Genomic DNA, 22,502 nt, shown 5'->3' with positions numbered 1-22,502 from the left:
TAAGTATTTCTACCAAGAGGTGTTAAAAGACACTTTTCAAAATTTAACTTAAAATTATTCGCTAAGATGAATCATTTTTCCACAATTAATTTTTTAACTTTTTATACAATAATTGTTAAATTAATTCAGCGATATCATTTTCTTCTAGCTCATTCTAGATCTAAAAATGTGCATATGGTATAGTTATTTCTACCATGAGGTGTCTTTTGACACCTTAAGGATTTCATGACAGTGCCTAATTTTAAACCATTTCACATATAAATATCAACATCATATTGCAGCAGCTTATCAATTATAACCAGATTAGAGAATCTCGATTTGAGTTATAACGGAAAATACAGGAGTTGCGGTATGACTTTGATATTCGCTTATTTCCTGCCATGTTGCATTTTAATGTACATTGCTATATTTATATTTTATAGGTTGATCAATTAAGCTAGAGTTTACAATCTGATTAAACAATTGTTAATAAAGACACATCAATGTATCAATAAGTATATTCCTCAAATTATCTACATTTAACTGACAATTTGAAAACCCAACAATCTTGGTAATTATTTGCATTCAAGCGTAAAGGTTGTTGTTGTTGTTCTTGATTTTGTTAGGGCCTCGATTGCTCTGATCATTAGCCCACAAATGAAGAGGTGTCAAAAGACACTTTTTGGTCGAAGCAGGTATACAGAAAATCGTGGTAGAAATAGTGTTAATAACATTGAATTGTGGAATATTGTACAACAATATTTTTACGTGATATAAGCATTGAATTATGGAAACATAATTATATCTACGCAAAGCATATACATTTTGCTATTTCATTTTGAGTATTATAATATTAAAAATAAGCAGAAATTATTAACAAAACATCCACTCTATTATTAATTACCGAACTCATTTGAGCACTAGAACATTTACCTTAGTGACTAAAAGAGGAAGAATATGTTTATAATCACCTGTTATAGAATTTCTACTACTGAAATGTAGTATCTGAAACCCCTCGGTGATATACTTTGACATTAAATTTAAGTCGTTTCAGTTTGAAAGATTAATCTGTTCAAACTATCAACGAATATTCCCTCTTTATTTCTAAAAATTCAGAAGCCTGCTTCGCGTAATACACCATTAACTGCTAATAATTCATTTATATCATAATCAAAATTATAAAATAATCATTTTCTATACTAATAACATGAATTGCTCAATTCCTTCAATTTTGTAATTATTGTTAAAGTAAATGCTCAGCCGATGTATACAACTGTGTCTAAATATATCATAAAGATATGTGGAACTAGTATATCTCATATGTGTCAGGATATATCAGGAACATAATAATGTTGTGCTTTTGACAAACACTTATCGAAACCATATGTAGAAAAGAAGGCATGTGAATTATATGTATATCTAGAAATCGACTTCAAAAGATATAATACGATTTCCGGTAAAACGGTGTAAAGACCTGTAAGGTGTGGGGTAAGTGCAGACTGGTTTTTGTAATGTTGATATTTAAACGTATTTTCAGTCTGCTATGTAAATAATTAACACTGTCGATATCGAACGCTTTGCACAATTACTACTATTTAATTAATATTTACTAGAACCTTAATTTTCCTTGTACATTTTGATTTTGATAGGATATTGTTTAAAATGTCAACTACTCTGCACTTTCCCCGAAAATGGGGTAAGAGCGTAACTTAAAGTTAAATACTTTGAAACTTTATTTCATGTGCAATGAGGCAAGAGCAGAATTATTAACAAATCTGCTATAAAATGCTTTTTACTGCATTATGCAAGTACTTATACTGCAAACAAGTACTCTTAGCTAAAATATAAAAAGGGGTATAGTGAAACAAAACAAGGAAACAAACATACTAAATGGAGAAATTTCGCTCATATTGTAATAAAAATAGCCTGTATACGCACTTGCCCCGTTTACGAACTTACCCCACTTCACCTTATATCGTATTACCGGTCAAAAATATTAATTATATAACGATAGTGTTTATGTATTCATATCAGAGCGTTGTTATTAAGGTTCAGATCCAAGATCAAGGTTGACGTAATAAAATATTGGATTTATTTCATTTAACAGTTACGGAACTTTAACCTCTGTTCCAAACTGAAATTAAACTGAAATTGGGTTTGCGAAGTTTAAGCTCCGTTTGATGAAAGAAATAGCGCTATCTCTAAATTATAATATTGATTTTCATGAATTACCGTGATAACATAATGCAAGTTTTGATCGGTTAATGAGAAAAGAAAAAGTGGTGGTTTGTGGAAAAAAATCTAAGTTATAGTAGACCGTTATTAAATACATACATGTATATTTAGGTAACGTAAGTCTCTCCAAACCCACACTCTAATTCACATGATTTTGAGAAGGTCACGTACTAAGGATAAACTCGGAACAAGGTATGTCAATGGTTCAACATGTGATTACATAAAATTGGGTGTTGCGATCAGATTGATTCCTTTCTTTCAACTTTCATATCCGAGGTTATTCTAAATTATTTAGCTAATAACCACTCTTCATCCGAATGTAACACATATGAATAATTAACCCTTAACGGTCACACTTCATGAGAATAATATGCCTTGCACACTGAGACATTTAAGTCCGAGTCATTAACAAAGAAGCTATGAATTATTTTAATTTGAAAAAAATCTTTAAAAGCTGTTTTAACATATTTACATATTTATAACACATTTTCATTACTCAATAATAAAAAATTAAATGTCAGTTGAAATTTATTTTGTATTAATCCAATTCTGTCGATAAATAATAACAGGATATATAATAGATATGGTACTTTTTATTTAGAACATTAATTATATTTATATAGAGGGTGTCCCATGCAACTGGAAGATGTTACACTAAAAATTAAATGGTATTAGATTGTGCATAATGTGCAACAAATTTTATGCATTTTCGTGCATCGGTACATCAGAAAAATGCAAGTGCTCTTATTTTTTAAATGGAAACCTATGCTTTTGACTGCACCAATCGATACTGTTTCTTGTACTCTACATAAAAGTATTAACATACTGATGCCCTAGATTTATTTGTTAGGAAGTTATGGCAGCTAAACATTCTCTGAATTGTTTCAGTCACTCGGCAAGTGTTCTGGAGTACCTACGTTATGTTCCATTATGATGTTTATAAACATGAAGCGCTGCTTATACAATCATTGTAACATACAAATCAGTAACTATTTACTACCAGTGTGCGATCGTTTGACGACCCAATGTTTCGAAATTCTGATATTAGTGAATAATGAAACAGTTGATATGTTCATTTTGTTCAGCAAATGCAACTGAAATGGTACAGAGGCTGCAAGGTTGTATCGAGAGACATATCCCAATTGGCGACAACCCTTGTGTTCGTATTTTTATAAACTGGAGTGCAGTTAACGTCAGCACGGCTCCTTCCACAAACCAAAGCGAGAGGTGCCGAAACCAATCGTTGAAAATGAACGTGATGACGAATGTGATAGCAGTGCTGGCGAACATCGAATTAATACCACATGTGTCCGTGAGAAATCTGGCTAGAAAATGTGGAATTTCCAAATCCTCGATTCAACGCATTCTGAGAATACATAACTTTTATCCTTATCGGTTTTCCATTGGGCAATTATTGCAGTCTGGAGAGGAAGACCGAAGAATGAACTGTTGCCGATACTTTTTGCGTTATATTCAGGAAAATAAAAATTTTGTATTTCAAATTCTGTGGACAAGGCGACATTCACAAACAATGGGATGTTCAATCGACATAATGAACATACATGGTCCGTTAAGAATTCACGCCTCAGGAGAAACACTAACAATCAAATACGGTACAGTGTAAATGTTAGATGTAAAATGTTTAATGAATGGATTATTGGACCGAATATTTACTGTTTTTGTCTCTCCTGACAAATATATATTTATAGTATAAATAAGGATCGCCAGAACTTATCAATTTTCCGCCAGAGATTTCAAAAATCTCCAAAAATTATACTTCGAAGTACTCCATCACGAGAATTGATCCTTAACAACATATTCAGAATTCCTAAATCTGATACAAAAATAATCCATGCACGATACTACTACAAGATAATTCTACAATTTAACGTCACTAGATGCAGAATACATATTCTAGGAATATATAAGTCTTACCATACATTTAGAACTAAATCCAACAACGAGAAACTGAAACTGAAGCATACGTAAGTATATTGAAACTCAGAATGAAGCGAGATATAAACTGAAGCTGAGACTCAGATCAAGATATAGACTGAAATTGAATATGAATTGAAGCATAAATTGAGACTGAAGTATAACCTGAAACTGAGAAATTGATCATAGCACTAATTACGCTGTACGTTATTTTCTATCAATTGCCTCTAAAGTTCCGTAGTTCTCCTTTTCAACTCGGTAATTGGCGCTAAACGGATTTCCTGCAAAGCGGACTTAACTTTTTGGGAGAAGAGAAAGGTCGTAAAGAGCTAATCTAGTGAACAAATAGTGTTTTGGTACTCTTTACGCTCAATTTCACTAGAAACTTCAAACTGATACGTACACTCGGAGGCAACGTATCCGAATAAAAACAAACATCTGAACCTGAGGATTTTTTAATTTTGAAATGTTCATAATGTAATTTAGAAATTTTCAAGTTTTGGACATTTAAGTAAGGAAAAAATTTTAAACGTTTGAACTATTAAATCAACAACCTTTCAAATTTTACATATGATTTCTGAATGTCTAAATTATTAAATTTGTAAATTTTCAAATTCTCAATATTCTTTAATTTCGAAGTTCTCAGATGTTTTAAACATTAAATTTTAGAAATCAGTAGATTCTTAAATTGTTGTCTTGAATTTTTTAGTTCCTTAAATCCCTAGGTCTACAAATCCAAAGATCCCCAAATTTCTAAGCGACCAATTCCGTGGATTATCAAAATTCAATGTCTCCACCTTTCTATATCCCTAAATTCCTTAGCCATGATTTCCCTAGATTCCCAAATTCCTATGCGCACAATCTATAGTGTCTCCACATTTCTAGACCATCAATTCCCTAGATCAATAACTCTACATTACTAAATTCCAATTTTTTCAAATTTCTGGATCCCTAAATCCCTAAATCCACAAACTTTAAGGTTTCCAAAGTAGCCCATCAATTCCCTAGATCAACAAGTCTCTACGTTATCAGATTCCTATATTTCCAAATTTCTAGAACTCTAAATTCCTAGGTCTACAAACCTAAGTGCTTCAATATTTCTAGGCCATCAATACCTTAAATCATTATAACTCCTTGTTCTTGAATACCTAGATTACCAAATGCCTACATTACTAAAGTCTTATATATCTAAATTTCTAAATCCCCAAATTCCTAAATCGCCAAATTCGAAGGACCACAGATGCCTAAACCAGCAAATCGATAAATTACTATATTTCTGTGTCTTCATATTTGTAGATCCCTAAACACCTCAGCCACCAAATCCTCAAATTACTAAATTTTTATGTTACTGAGTTCTTAAATTCCCACATTCTAAGTCATCAAATCCTTATATTATGAAATTCGCATTTTTAAATCTCCAAATCTCCAAATCTCCAAATCCCCAAATCCCCAAATCTCTAAATCCCCAAATCCCCAAATCCCCAAATCTCCAAATCTCTAAATCCCCAAATCTCCAAATCTCCAAATCTTCAAATCTCCAAATCTCCAAATCCCCAAATCTCCAAATCCCCAAATCCCCAAATCTCCAAATCTCCAAATCCCCAAATCCCCAAATCCCCAAATCTCCAAATCTCCAAATCTCCAAGTTTCCAAATCCCCAAATCCCCAAATCCCCAAATCTCCAAATCTCCAAATCTCCAAATCCCCAAATCCCCAAATCCCCAAATCTCCAAATCTCCAAATCTCCAAGTTTCCAAATCCCCAAATCCCCAAATCCCCAAATCCCCAAATCTCCAAATCTCCAAATCTCCAAATTTCCAAATCTCCAAGTTTCCAAATCTCCAAATCCCCAAATCCCCAAATCTCCAATTCTCCAAATCTCCAATTCTCCAAATCTCCAATTCTCCAAATCTCCAATTCTCCAAATCTCCAATTCTCCACATCTCTAAATCTCCAAATCTCCAAATCCCCAAATCTCCAAATCTCCAAATCTCCAAATCTCCAAATCCCCAAATCCCCAAATTTCGAAAATGCGCAGTTCCAAAGAACTCAAAATCCTTATCTTTTCACCAAATCCCGAATTACTAAAAATCCTTTAAAATCAAGGAGTGGAGATATTTTCACCGGCGGTTACCACATTTTTCCTGAGGAAGCTAAATTTACTGTTGACTGTACTTTGTTCAGTCTTTGAAAAATGGTGACTTCAACATGCAACAACGAGCTAGTAACACAACGTCTTTTGAACACGCAGAGATTGTTTTTATCTATTTAAAAACAATGTCTATCTACGAGATTCCGCTCTGCATAGCGTAATTTGTTTCCTGAAAGTTTAGACGCGTTATCATTTACCTACATCTAGGGTAGATACACCGTTCGTGGTCGCCTTAAGGATTTTTATGACTTTAATTCCGTTTCTTTGTAAAATTATGTACGAAATAGAGAACCTGTACGTTTTAACAAATCGCACAGAATCTCTACATTCAAAATTCAGCTAGCTGTTACTTACAAGCAACATTTAATAATTAAAATAATTAAAAAGTAATACGGGAAGAAGAATTCATTTTATATCGTTTGTGGTCACATATAAAATAGGTCACGTTTGTTTCTAGTTTAAGCGTAGAAATTTATTGTATAAACATAACAAATCTGAAATAAAAATCGATGTAAGAAAAAAAATATTCGGGTGTCCCAGTTTTTTGATGCCAAACTTATCAAAATACTCCATACTAAAAAATAAGAGAAAATTCTATCTAACGTAGGGTTTTAAATACTTTATTCAAATGTTGTAACAGAAGTACAAAATGACTTCGAATTTTTTACGAAACGAAAATGCGTAATTACTCTTAAACGCGAATGTAAAATATTATTTCAAATTCCTATGTATTTCTTAAACTTGTTGAAATAATTTAATATAAGATCAGTATGGTTCTTTGTGGTGGCTGAGAGCAGACATACATGTACGATTGGAATGGTAAAAAAATTTTGGCAGTTTTATAAGCAGATATACAACAGAAAAGGGTTAATCAATAAAATACGATAAACTAGTTTTCACTTATCTCTGTTTATAAGTAGAAAAGATTAGTGCTATAACTCTATTCAATGTACCACTAAATTACTACTGGCACAACGGCCATAACCGGCATATTTACCTTACTATAGTTTTAACATGTCAGCTATTTGGGAAACAGCATGTACGATATTTTCAAGAGATCTCTCTCGAAGAATACGTCGCATTGTCAATCTCCATTCTTCCCTCTTTCGATGTGCACGGTTGGCATCGATGGCAACTTCCCCGACTGCTTTTGGCCGGGGAAATTGAATTTCAGATGCACGAGCAAAATTGCGATGAATACCTACGTTCTCTCTCATCGAACCATTCAAACTTCCCCATTCGATTCTGCCTGTTCTCGAGCGATCGAGCGATGACCATAATACAGTGGCTAGCCGAACTATTATACTCGAGAGATTTCTGTTTAAAAATATGCGACGGGTATGACTTTAATTAGTTTAGCAGTTCTATCGATACTTAATATATTAATGAGGTGCAATATTCTGTGAAGATTAGTAGTTTAACCTGCGTTAAAAATTAGTTTCTATGGTTTGGATTAAAATTTAAATTCTGCTTATTACTTTACTTCTATAAGATTTAAATTCGTTTAGTTTAAATTTAACTATTTAAACGGTAAGAAATAATCAGTGTTTAGTAAATCTGCTTAAAGTATAAAATATACTTAAATATTAAATATTAGCAATCTTATCTATTAAGAGTGCTATTTTATTGCTTTCTATGTAGATTTTAACAAATGAGAACACATGGAATAAGTTTGATTTTATCATAAGGTTACTTCTTGTTAATTTGTTTAAATCTCTGCGAGCAAAACAAAAAATAACTAAATTGAATTTCGTAAATTAAGAAATGAAAAGAAATTATAATAACCGTTATTTCTTATAAAAAATTATTTTTGTATGCACTTATACATTTTTTTAAACAAAAAGAACCGTCAAATTAATTAAAACTATTGATTTCAAATTTTTTGTTTCAAACTATAGAATTCCAAGGAAATTTCTTAATTAACAATGTCGTAGGTACATGATATATTTTACAATAAAAGGCGAATATGGATATAAGGTTATGTTAAATTTTTACGTTCGCAAACTCTGTTAATGATGGAACGAAAAACTTGATTCCAATTTTAGCAACGTTATACTTGATACTTGTCGAATTTAATAAACTTAAAATTTTGAATAAAAAGGCGAACTATCAAACTGTTAAATAATTCTCTTCTATAATATACATAGTGTTCGACTCATATTTAAGTATCCAATTTTTACTTTTAATCATATGTGTTATTGTTAAAAAATAATATGTTGTAACAAAATTTACAAATTATGTATTATATATATACTATATGAATGTAAAAATAAGATTGTAACATTAAAATAAAAATATCTGGTCTTCTCTATCACTCAAAGAGTGATTATTAGAGTATAATAATTAACCACTGTAGTTTGCTTTTCTCGGATTCGAGCGGCACTTAATTGATGAAATGTGAAACTTCAATATTGTTATGTTTAATTACCAGAGATTTAGTTTCGTTCGAGTGAATGATATATTCACATTAATTTGGTGATGGCGGCTTTGATGTTACATCAGAGATTAACGACTATTAAGGGTGCAATAAATTTGACTGGCAGCATGTTCGGTTTATTCGAGAACTCTCAAACATTTCAGAAAATAATTTTACTGAAAAATACTTCGTGCAAAAATTATACATGAAAGATGGTATACCATACTTTTAATTCTTTGATCTTGAAACGTCCTGTGAAAGACGTATTAATATTCAACAGCTTTTTAATAGAAAACGATTTGTGCTAAAAACTATGATAATTTCCAGAACATTTTTTATTAATTTAATGACTAGTTATAAATAAATGTCCTTTTCCAGGACTTTTAAAATGATGAATGCATAAGAAGAAATTGGTAAAACATTTTTTGATATCACTAATGCAAAGATAGAACTCATGTTTTTGATTTTCGTGTTGTGAAAATTTTAATGCAAGTTGAATTGGTTGGAGTTGTTTTACTTCACACTGTGACCTTTAAGGATTAAACATCAGTTGCCACAATTTAAAAAATTCAAACTTTGCTTAGTAAAATTTATTCTAAACCCACCGATATGCACATTCATTTCGAAATTAAAAGAATAAATAAATGATATGTCAATTAATCTTTATGTCAACAAAAATAAATATAGATATCAAGAAAACCACCTTAAGAAATTTAGTAACTTGAAATAAGAAATTTGTAAAGCGATCATTCGATTCATTTTGTGCTTTTAATATTAAAAGTACCATATGTGCGCTACTATTTTGACCAGGAATGTATATTCCAAGAAAGCAGGACGGACTTGAACGTTTAATCTTCAATTTTACGTGGTATACTCGTAGATCGGCGAACAGGAGACCCGAACTTTGCACAGACGGCGAATTTACTGGGGTACATGGTAGTTACCGCAACTCGTAATTATATCTAACTCTAGAGCAGCCTCTGAGAAGTTTTCCCTGACGGGTCTAGTGCCCTCTTCTCTTCCCACCTTTCAGTTCTAACTATGTTGGATCTATGGTGATGACCAGTCCGCAAAAACGGACGTTGAACCGAAGTTGAATAACGATTTGCCTTTGCCGCTTCGCTGGCCGCTATCACTGATGATCATCCCTAAGTGCTGTGTTCAGATAATTATTAACGTTTTAGCAGAAGCGACCGTCCGTGTTCCCCATAATCGATTTAAGCCATCTTTCCGAGCTTAATTCCATCAGGGAACATCAAAAGTCGATCGCTGGTGATATAATAGAGAGGCAGATTGTATCAGAAACCTCTGTCTCCATGAACGCGTACGCTCGATGGATTTTCATGGGAACTTGATGCGTACGGGCGTTAGAAAATTCATCGATCAATTTCGCCCACGCTGTTCGCAGCTGCCTTCGCTTCCTACTAACTGATTTCTTAATTGATATTACACGAACAAGATACATTAGTATCCTAACTTACGTTCTTCTCACTTGCGACTTTCACTTACGTTGTTTCTGTTTCTAAAACAATTACGTTGATTTGAAAACAGTTACTATTTGAACTGTAGCCGATATTTTATTTATATGTAATAGTTACGTATGTTTTTATATTCTGTCATGTACGTCTAAATTATGATTCAAATTTTATTATAGATGTTCAAGTACTTATGCCTCATGAATGTACATTATATTCGATACCATTTTAAGAATACGATAAAAAGGCTCTCAGTTAAAAAGAAAAATAAATCTAAACAAGTTATAATATTGCACACTGAATTAATATGACGGAGAGTCGCATCAAATGAGCTGGGCGATGTATCATACATCCATCACACGCTCGACTAACTTCGACGAAGAAAACGGGTGCAGCGATAGTGAATACATGATCGTAGACACCTCAGTAGGGACAATATGAATATCAGCAGATACGTTGCTATACTTGATACTACCTAATATACAGGGTGGCTCACCACATTTTGCCATCTAGATTTGCGTCATTATTATTACTCATAGCTAACAATGTTCCAGATGAAGTTGAATGGTTTTTAGTGGGACATATGCTGGTGGTATATTTTTTTTGTCGGTGATCGCGTAAAGGACATTTGAAGGACTATCATATTCTTTACAAAAAAGTATTAACCTATTTATGTGAAAAAATCATTAGTTCCGGAGATATTTTAATTCTAACTTGTTAGGAAATCGTGACTTCCTGGTTAATATTATGAATTGCTCTAACTGAACAGGAAATGTTTTTCTACATGCTTTGAGAGGTCACGAAACGAATTGTGAGTTCTTTTATTTTTTTGTCACGCAGTAACAGTGAAATTTAGTCTCTGTTACGTCTCTAATACGGTGAATACGACGATACGGTGATCACTTCACAATGAAGTATTCTAAAGAAGAAAAGATAGACAGGTTATCAGTTTATTTTGAAGCTGGGGAAAGTGCTATACATGCAGAAAGATTATACACTACGGAATGTTAGTAAGTCATTATTTTCTCGATTCAGAAAGTATTCTGATGCAAATGGTCGCCACATTGAACCTTTTCTGTAAATAGACATTGAAATTAAAATATCTCCTAAACTAATGATTTTTTCACATAAATAGATTAATACTTTTTTGTAAAGAATATGAAGGAGTATCAGCTGATGCAATAAAAAATATATGATTCCATTTAAAAAAACATTAATGACCTTCATATGTCCTTTACACGTCCGCCTACAAAAAGAAATATACCACCAGCATATGCCGCCCTCAAAACCATTCAACTTTATCTAAAACGTTGTTTACTATGAGTAATAATAATGACGCAAATCTAGATGGCAAAATGTGGTGAACCACCCTGTATATTACATGGCAAGCGCTGTTATGTTAATATTTTGCATACTTCGATGGGAAGAATAAAGAATGATTTGTCTTCGAAAAGTTCGAGTCACCTGAGGAGATCAATTGATCGAGAAGCTGTCTGGTTGGCTAACTAAGTAACGGACGTTGGCTGACTGGCTGGCCTTGGCTTACAGTAATTAAGCAAACCCGTAGGGGGATGCAAACCGAAAGTTCACCCCCTCTGATATACTGGCAGCACCGTTACCCTCTCTCGCTTCGGTTGGTTCGTCTCGGCTCCAGCTATCGGTGAATCCATCGGATGACATTCACGCCGTGCTGGCAAAGATGGCTGTACCAGGGAACGTAGGGAAGGATAGAGAGAGGTGGATGAAAGGATAATGGATTCCGAAACTAAATGAAACGCGAGCACCCAACTCCTCGTCCGCGGCTAATCTCGAAACTTCGTTAAATGGCCGTAATTGCATCCTGCAACGACCCGCTTTCCCTTGTCTTCCTTCTTACCCTCCCTTCTCCCGTCTTCCCCCAATCGCGGTGTGGAACGGGATCCCGTCGTTGCACAATCTTCCAGGCATCCTTGCTCTTCGCTATGAATCACGTAAACGTCTAGAAAACTTGTCAATAGTACGCTTTACGCAAGATACGATACGAGACAATCGGAGATTTCAATACAATTTGCCAGAAGCCGATTGCCAGCCTGTTTAGATGCAGATCGCGTCAAAGCTGCGCTACGTATTCCTGTGGGAGACGAATTTCATGGAAATTAGATCAAGGGATATTGGGTTCTTAAAAGAAACTGGTCTGCCAGAAGATTCGGAGAGGCATCATGATTTCGTTACGATCACATTAGAATCTTAGAGGGAAGATTTCTCAAATGTTAAACCGAATTTAAACAAGCTTAAAAGTTTTTTAAGAGATATTTGACACGTATTTTGTTTTACCAGCAATCATCTATATTTAGAGGGTGAAAACAGCTCTCGAAGGTGGAGATGGAAAGTATTTTTCTTAATATCTTGAAATTTTTTTCTGATATAAGAAAATATTGTATATACAAATTTTTGTACTTGAATGGCAAATTTGAGGGGGTAAGCGGTTTTGAAAAATATATATTTGTCTTATCCAAAATGATCTTTTGGAAGTATGGAAATTTGGGGATTTTTAAGTTTTGGTGTTTGGAAATTTGGAAATTTGGGAATTTGGGAATTTGGGAATTTGGGAATTTGGAAATTTGAAAATTTGGGAATTTGGGAATTTCGACATTTGGGAATTTGGGAATTTGGGAATTTGGGAATTTGGGAATTTGGGAATTTGGGAATTTGGGAATTTAGGAATTTAGGAATTTGGGAATTTGGGAATTTGGGAATTTGGGAATTTAGGAATTTGGGAATTTCGAAATTTGGGAATTTGCGAATTTGGGAATTTGGGAATTTGGGAATTTAGGAATTTGGGAATTTGGGAATTTAGGAATTTGGGAATTTGGGAATTTGGGAATTTGGGAATTTGGAAATTTGAAAATTTGGGAATTTGGGAATTTGGGAATTTGGGAATTTGGGAATTTGGGAATTTGGGAATTTGGGAATTTCGACATTTGGGAATTTACGAATTTGGGAATTTGGGAATTTGGGAATTTGGGAATTTGGGAATTTGTGAATTTGTGAATTTGGGAATTTGGGAATTTGGAAATTTGGAAATTTGAGAATTTGGGAATTTAGGAATTTAGAAATTTGGGAATTTGGAAATTTGGAAATTTAAAAATTTAGGAATTTGGAAATTTGGAAATTTGGAAATTTGGGAATTTGGAAATTTGGGAATTTAGGAATTTGGGAATTTGGGAATTTGGAAATTTGGGAATTTGGGAATTTAGAAATTTGGGAATTTAGAAATTTGGGAATTTGGAAATTTGGGAATTTAAAAATTTAGGAATTTGGAAATTTGGGAATTTGGAAATTTGGAAATTTGGGAATTTGGAAATTTGGGAATTTAGAAATTTGGGAATTTGGAAATTTGGAAATTTAAAAATTTAGGAATTTGGAAATTTGGGAATTTGGAAATTTGGAAATTTGGAAATTTGGGAATTTAGGAATTTGGGAATTTGGGAATTTGGAAATTTGGGAATTTGGAAATTTGGGAATTTGGGAATTTGGGAATTTGGGGGCTTGGATATTCAGAAGTTTAGAAATTTGGAAATTTCATAAGTTAAGAATATGAAGATCTGAAAATTTGGAAACTTGGAAATTTAGAAATTCAAACATTTTCATATTTGTAATTTTCTGTATATACGGTGGTGATAGAACCTATTCAATCGAGCAGAACGAATCATTTGTAATCGACAAAGTTACGAATTCGTAGTCGAAGCAAACACACGTAAGTACATAAACTGTCACAGACGCTGATACCGCTGAATTTCCAAAACTAAGGTATCAGCAGTATGTAAAGTGTACGACGCATTCGCACGACGCGTCGCGACGCGACGCAGCATAGTGGTGTGAGACGACCGAAAGTTAGATTAACCTTCGATTAGACTCTATATTTACCTTGTAATTATGGTCTGATGTAGTCATTTGGAATAATCAAAAGCCTGCAATTATAAAATTAATAATGATTGTAAACAAAAGACATGTAGAAGTAAGAAACGTGATAAACATACTTTGAAATACATGAACCATTCTTTTTTAGTAGCGTAAATCCATTATTTGTTGTTACGGTATATTCAAGGGTTTATATTTCAATAAATTTAAAAATGCTGGTAAGCATTAATAAATAAATTTTTTGTATTTTGTGATGATAGATAATGCATGTTTATTATCCAACAATGTATAAAGTTATGGCTATAGGAATAAAGGTTTCATTGCAACGAAATGGAACCTTATTTTCAAAATTGATGAATCATTATTACTGTTAATTAAGTGGATAACATTTTAATTGTTCAGTTATACTTTTTTTACCTCTGAATAATTCTGATCCGAATTGTCTTTATACTCATATTCTAACCTTAAGATTTTTCTTTTATTATAAATTCTCATGACATTTATTTGTATAAACATAATAAGAATAATAAAATTCCTTGAAAATGCAGATTTTATCGGAGTAGTGTTCTTACCCAAAAAATTATTTTTATTTTGTTATTATTACCTACTAACTTCACTTTTTGATGCATCACAGTTATAATTTTCGTTGAAATCATTCTGGGCCATATTTGTTTTATTTTAACCAGTTAAGTGTGTTTGACGACTATATCCATCATGGAGATGTGGTAGAATTTTGTGTCATGACGACAGTATCCGTCATGCGTAAAATTTTGTTACAATTTGACATTTAAATTGTAATTTTGGCGAAAACTAAATTATATTCGTAAATTGTAATATGTTTAAAATGTTTAGAGGTCAATACGAAATGAAATAAACAAATAAAAAGTGTAAGTGATTTGAGATAGATTCATAAATTCTTGAGAGCTAACTTGTCATCGCTTGATTATCGCGACACACATTAGAGCGCGCTGTTCAAAAAGATCGCCACAGTTAACTGGTTAATAAAATAAACCACAATTCGTGACTAATTTTTAAGTAACAAGGAAATTATTACGAGGTTTCATACATCGATACCAAAACAAGAATCGCGTCGATTTTGTTGAGTATTTAGTAGAAACTGAACTAGTTGAGTATTTAGTAGAAACTGCACGCTAATAATACAAATTAGCAATGATACCTAGACAGACCTGCAGATCCTCATTCATATTGAGGTTATACCACCAATATTATACAATTTATCATTTTCTACAATATTGGCAGAATTACTCAAATTTTCCAGAGCTAAATTGTACTATACAGTATTTGGCTAAAAAGAATTTCAACGGCGAGTAAACTTGCACCACTTTCAAAATAGATTCTTTTCCTGTACCATTAATCACGCAAACTTCCATCAACTAAATATTACAAAATTTGAATTATTTTCACTATACATTGCTTTCAGACAAAAATATCATATTGCGTTTTTTCTATTGCTACCATTATCCTTTATTTATTATTACCATTTTCCATTATTTTTTTTAAAAATGGACTACCCCAATTTTCGAAATATACGGCACATCTGTACATATTACATATTTACTTAAATTTTTATTTAATGAACCCTCGATTTATACTTGATATGCAATTATAGAATTTAACAATTTGTTACTTACCTACATAATACCAAAAATAGCTAAAATAACAATTATACCTAGTATAATACCTAAAAATATAGCAATGATTTTTTTTAAAGACCCAAATGTTCAAAATAATCCTCGATGCCACACACGTATTTATGTAACATATGTGATACTTACAAAATACCTCGCAAAAATTTTGTTACACTGAAAAAATATTGCAAAATCGATTCAAACATTCAATTTTTTTAATAGTTTCATAAATAATACTTAAAATAATAACGAACCTTTTGTTTCAATCTAGGCTACTATACAGTACATAAAGGAAATCAAAATGAAAGATTCGATTGAAACAAATTTAATGGACATGAGAAAGGAATGAATTTAAAAGTATCCATTAAATGTACACTGTCCTAGATATCTTTAATTTAACAAATCATTCAAGCAAATTTTAATGATGTGCATACAATGATATAAGATTGAAGCAATTAATGTGTAGATACATATTACATGAAGATATAGAAACATGTATGAATGAACAAATATTTCTGAATCATATTAACTGCAGTGACATCTACAATTTAATCATCCTCACTTTAGTAGAATCTATCAAACATGACATTTTTATCGTATTTAAAATAAGCATTACTTGAATTTAACCTCAAATGGACTTTTGCGAACTCTTGTAGAGAATCCCAATGATGTGTGAAGTTGTGGAAGTGAGCATGTAGATACTCCGTAATTTTAAAGATATGAATAATGAAAGATACGTACTTTCTAAGTCTGCTATGAATATGTAGCACGAAGATTGAAGCTACTGAAGTTTCGAGGGCGAAGTGAAACATTGTTGAGTTTCCATGTACACTCGAGTGCAACATGCTCTCTTTTGTATAAGGATAAACTTTCGACAGTTTGATAAATTCCAAGTAATCAAATTTTTATGGCTTAAAGTTCAAGTTCTCGTATTTTCGAACTTTTTAAATATTCAATTTACGAAGTGTCAAATTCTGGAAGATGCGGGATGTTAGATAGATATTCTGATATTCTGCTAGATGTATTTTACGAATTCTTTTCAAAATTTTCAAACTTGTAGGTGTACACATTTCCAAATTCTCCAATTTTTCAAACTACTAGATTTACATAAATTTTTAATTTGCCAAATTTTGAATCTTCTGTGTACAAATTTTCAAACCCCTAATATATACAAATTTCCAAATTTCGAAATTTTTACATTTTGAAAGCTTCAAATTCTGATATCTCTAAATCCCTCAATACCTACGTCCCTAGACTTTTAGAATTCAAAATTCCTAAATCGTTAAATTTCAGGGTTCTCCAATTTCTATATACCCAACTTTCAAATCTGCATACTAGGTGATCCTCACATACACAAATAAAGTTATGATTTCAAAACGCATAGATAATTTGATGATTTCTTTTTCTTGATATATTACAATATTAAAATTTTCCTTTCTAGTGGAATTAAGGTAAACCCATCAACTTTGTGCTGTAGAACCTTAGAAAAGTATCATAAAGTAACGTTTATCGACTCGGTTTAGGGTAAACTCGAGCTTACCCGAAATTTCATTTGTAACAAAATATTGACTCTAAACCTAATGCACACCTTGAAATTGAAAATTAATAAACGATAGAAATAAACTAGAACAAATATCAATTACCTCAATAAACATGGACATATATTCCACGAAAAGCATCTTACCAAATGTTACTAATACTAAGCATCCTACTGATCTAAAACAAGGAACCGGTCATTTGGCTTGGTAGTTTCAGCGTTAATGTAGTGTGTTAACTTCTCCCCGCAAATCTAAGCGACATGCAGCATTCAGAGCGTGCTAAATGATTATCTCTTAAAGAACAAATTCATCTCTGGACTGCATTCGTCAAAGAAACGTCGATCGTGATTAGAAAAAGATAGGGCAATTACGTAGCATTAGCGAGTGCACTCGGCAGCGACTTAAGGCCGCGGGCCCTGACAATTATGCGAAGACACGTCACAAAGTGAGTGGCCACTTCAGCGTGGCTCGTGAACGACGAAGCCCAGGACGACGATTCTTGAAAGCGTGTAATTCGATTAGCATTACGACGTACTTGTTCTGCCGTCGGGTAACAGCGTGTCGAGTGCATTGAGGGGGTACGCCGAGCAGGTGATATTACTGTAGCGCCAGAATTCTCGTGCAGACAGTTCCAACATCTCCCGGAAGACCTCTGCACGACCCAGCTGGCAGGCGAGGGTCAATGGGGTCAGTCCAGCGGCATTCACGATCCCATTGCGAGCTGGAAGCTTTGGATGGCGGAGGGCATACCCGAACATGTCCTGTGTTATACAACCATGTTTTTATACTCAATTTGTTAGACTCCGGTGACAGGAAATTAACGACGCAAAGTTTCAAGAACAGTTACCGACGACCCACGAATTGGCGCATGAAACCTGAACCAGGTGTTTGGAGGAGCGACGGCCTCAATTGGTCAGAATAGAAAAGTGGACGTTTCGCATGTATTTCCGGCGTTACAATTGGCTCGAGCGGTCACAAATACCAATTAGGCCAAAAATAATGACAGTCGTCTCAAGAGTAAGTGAAATAGTCAGAATTGTGTGATGTAGTTGTTATTGTTATTATTATTCTTATATACCGAAATGTAACGCTGGAATTGTAAGATAAGAGTAGTTTCTTTTATTTTAGGTCGACCTTCTCATGCGCCAATTCATAGATTGACTACGGTAGAAAATACCTACAAAATGGGACACAGCCCGCATCCCCTTGACCTTGATATGTGTGTTCTGAGTAACTTTTCCTCATAACTTAATAGTCACTCGTTTATTAAAAAGTTGCGAACGATTATTATTAACCATAGTTATTAACCATATTTGTAAAAATCAAAATTTGTACGTAATGTGAATATGAAAAATTTCATTATTCTGACAACGGTTTAGTATTTAAGAATTTTTAATGTTTAAAAATCGGCTATTTCGTATGCAACAACCTAATAGAAATAATCTTTCTAACTTAACTTATTTTATGAGAATAAACGATACATAAGGGACAATAATAAACGTTAATCATTCTCAAACAAAAAAGACGAAAAGAAATTGCCGTTTAGTTTACTCTTTATAATAGAGGAAGTGTGGCAAGAACCATGTTATAAAAGGTAAAATACCAGATTACTGTACTTTCAGCGAACTGATATAATGCGCTGTCACAATGTACACTACAATTTTTATCAAATTGTGCGTGTATTAAAAAACTTAAAGTTTTCTCTTTTCAAGTAATATTGTTTTCTATGGTTATTTTCGAGTTATTCTTCATAATATAGATTCGTGCAAAAACGTGCATATAATTTTTTAATTATTAACCGAACGCGAATAATGGACACATATTATTGCAGTTATTTACGTATAGTTTAATTTATTGACATGTTTAATATTAGCGTTCTCCTATAAATAAGAAACAAAAAGACTGGAGAGTTGTTCGGATTTTAGCTGTTGGATTAACGGTGTTGCGAGAGCATAGAATTTTTAGTTTTGTCGGTTTTGCACGATGTCGCGTTTTTTCTATTGTCTTCGCGCGTTCTTCGCTCTCTTCCGTTGCGACGCTTCGTGAGGAAAGATACATGATTGTAATTAAGAGACTATTTCTTCTCTTTTCATTAAGTTGGTTTCTTTATACAATGTATGTACTATCTCCTTGCTTTTTATTATGATTAATTATGGTTGTGTTGTCAATTATATTAAATTTGAACAAAGATATCAACAAATATAATTTGTAAGAAAAAGAAGAAAGTGTCAATAATCAGATCAGTATCAACTATTGGGGTTTTACTATATACAGAGTCTTATATAACTCTAGTTCTTAGAACGAGAATTCCTATAATGCCCCAAAGGTATTGCGAGTATTGTTTTCATATAACGTAATTTTTCGTACAACACGCAAATAATAAACCGCAGGAAATACAGGAAGCCATATTCAAAGATTAAATCTGCTTTAGTAAAGCATACATTATTTCCTTCGTCATATAAAGTATAATTACATTTTTACTAAACTTCAATGAAATAAATATTTTTTACATAGATTAATTACTTATATTTTTTAAATCAATTACGCATATATGCCACTTATTTTTAAAATACTGTCCTATGTGATAAAACATAAAAAATGAAAGTTGACAAATCTAAGTCAGGTTAGTATACGTCATACGAGAAATATTTTTGTATGACACAATTTCTTACAACGCGAATTCAAATAACAGACCATATAATCGCGTTATACGTGACTCTACTGTATACATATTCAGCAAAGTCGCGTTAACTGATCGCCGCTTGGTTCTGAAAGCGATCAGTTACCGTGAACGACGTTGATTTTGTGGAGCAAACCATTGACGTAAACAAAGAAATATCGTGCTGCGATTATGATTGATGTAGCCGCAGCTCAGGACTATGTATCTGTGTGCTACATTTTATTATATTGCATACATATACAATTCTGAGATACATTACTTCAAACCACTGCACAATGTCGCTTTGCTCTCATCAACAATTCGCTCCTCGAAATTTGTTTCACGAACTGGTGCCTGCATTTGTTTATCGAAGGATTTAAACGATCAACTAACGCGACTTTACGCGAGAATATATACTATTTCGACGTTCAATTTTCTTATCACCCCACTTTCTCCTTGTTAAAAAAAGAAAAGTGGATGACATCTACTTTTCGCTCTCTTTTATCTGAAATGCAGTACCTCCCAGAGGAAGTGCGCCGTCTACTTATAGTATGTCTACGATAAATTCGAGACAAGAGAGAAAGCGCAATAATTCTTACAAGTAAACCTACCCAAGTGTCACTCTCCGATTTTCATGAAATTTGGATATATTATAGTACATGGAAAATTAGGGGACACGTATTTTTTTTTAGCTGCGGTAAAACATATTTAGGGTATGAAACAACCCCCCAAAGTGTGAGGATAAAATGGAAAAATTGCGATATTTTCGAGATCAGTGAAGCAATTTTGATGATTTTTGGTATGAAAGTATTTTTCGATAGAAGATAAAAATTGGCCTAGGTATGTTGGAAGGGGAGTGAAAATTAGGGGGTGAAATACCCCAAAGCGACCAATTTCTTGCTGTAAAAAAATAGGTTTTGATCTGATCGAAATAAAATCTATTAAAACTTCAAGAGGAAAGTTAATTAGAGAACACGTATTTTTTTTTTTTTTTACATAAATATTTGGGACGTAAGTAACTCCTAAATTACCGCGCTCGTTCGGCACTACGCATGAAACACCTTGCAAAACTGTATCTCTTAACTGTTCGATCGTTTTAATATATCGGTTTTTTAGGTTACTGAATGGAAATCTGAAATCAAAATTCAATATAAAGGATCCTTTATGGCGGACGAAAACTCGAAAAACCTACTTAAATAGACTGTATCTGTAACATGCGATTTTCAAAATATAATATAATTTCTGACATTCATTGTTAGGTGTGTAAGGTGAATCAAGCGTGTTAAGAACATATTGTATATTGTTTATAACAAAATGGTTTGAACAATATAGCTTAAAAATGAAATTTTTTAAAATCTGATGACAGCATTCATTGTATGCAAAAAATGTCTATGGAAACATCGATCACATATTTTATTAATTCCTTTGTTCAAATAATTTTGTTATAAACAATACACAATATGTTCTTAACAAGCTTGATTCACCTTACATACCTAACAATGAATGTCAGAAATTGTATTATATTTAGAAAATCGCATGTCACAGATACAGTCTATTTAAGTAGGTTTTCGAGTTTTCGTCCGCCATAAAGGATCCTTTATATTGAATTTTGATTTCAGATTTCCATTCAGTAACCTAAAAAACCGATATATTAAAACGATCGAACAGTTAAGAGATACAGTTTTGCAAGGTGTTTCATGCGTAGTGCCGAACGAGAGCGGTAATTTAGGAGTTACTTACGTCCCAAATATTTATGTAAAAAAAAAAAAAAAAAATACGTGTTCCCTAATTAACTTTCCTCTTGAAGTTTTAATAGATTTTATTTCGATCAGATCAAAACCGATTTTTTTATAGCAAGAAATTGGTCGCTTTGGGGTATTTCACCCCCTAATTTTCACTCCCCTTCCAACATACCTAGGCCAATTTTTGTCTTCTATCGAAAGATACTTTCATACCAAAAATCATCAAAATTGCTTCACTGATCTCGAAAATATCGCAATTTTTCCATTTTACTCTCACACTTTAGGGGGTTGTTTCATACCCTAAGTATGTTTTACCGCAGCTAAAAAAAAATACGTGTCCCCTAATTTTCCATGTACTACAACATATCCAAATTTCATGGAAATCGGAGAGTGACACTTGGGTAGGTTTACTTGTTAGTTGTTTTATTTTTCAAATGTGTAAATTGATGGATGGATTCTTTTGTTCGCTTTCTCCACTCCCTTTGTCAGTGAGTAAACACGTTGAACTAACTCTGTCATTCAGATGTCAAACTTAATTTTTTTAGATTAAGTAATTTATTTCTATATATAATAGCTACAGTTACTCGATTTAATATTCGGACGCTATGGAATTTGCGAAATTAGAGCTTTATGTACTTACTTGCAATGTGATTATCGAATTTTCTGATCCGTAATGAGTTAAAGCGCATATTCTAGTTTACAAATATGTAAAATTAAATGCTTTATTTTTTATTGTTTTCCACATAATAAATCATAAACGAAATTAGACCCGATATTGGTGTCGAAAAAATATTCGGAAACTTAATATTATATAAAGTTTTT

The 22,502-nt window shown here is 32.7% G+C and overlaps 1 protein-coding gene across 2 annotated transcripts in view; it reads right to left on the bottom strand.

Annotated features, from left to right (window-relative positions):
• iav (transient receptor potential cation channel subfamily V iav) overlaps positions 1-22,502 on the bottom strand; it is a 152,711-nt gene that overhangs the window by 119,572 nt on the left and 10,637 nt on the right. For both annotated transcript variants that reach the window (XM_003704618.3, XM_076541342.1), the window contains exon 2: positions 17,815-18,040. In XM_003704618.3, the coding sequence (XP_003704666.1) occupies positions 17,815-18,040 (226 nt within the window). The remainder of the gene's footprint in view (positions 1-17,814; positions 18,041-22,502) is intronic.

The sequence above is a fragment of the Megachile rotundata genome, chromosome 2, assembly GCF_050947335.1.
Source record: "Megachile rotundata isolate GNS110a chromosome 2, iyMegRotu1, whole genome shotgun sequence".
NCBI classification, from domain to species: Eukaryota; Metazoa; Arthropoda; class Insecta; order Hymenoptera; family Megachilidae; genus Megachile; species Megachile rotundata.
Note: the sequence above shows the minus strand (reverse complement) of the source record. Positions and strands in the feature narration are given on the sequence as shown.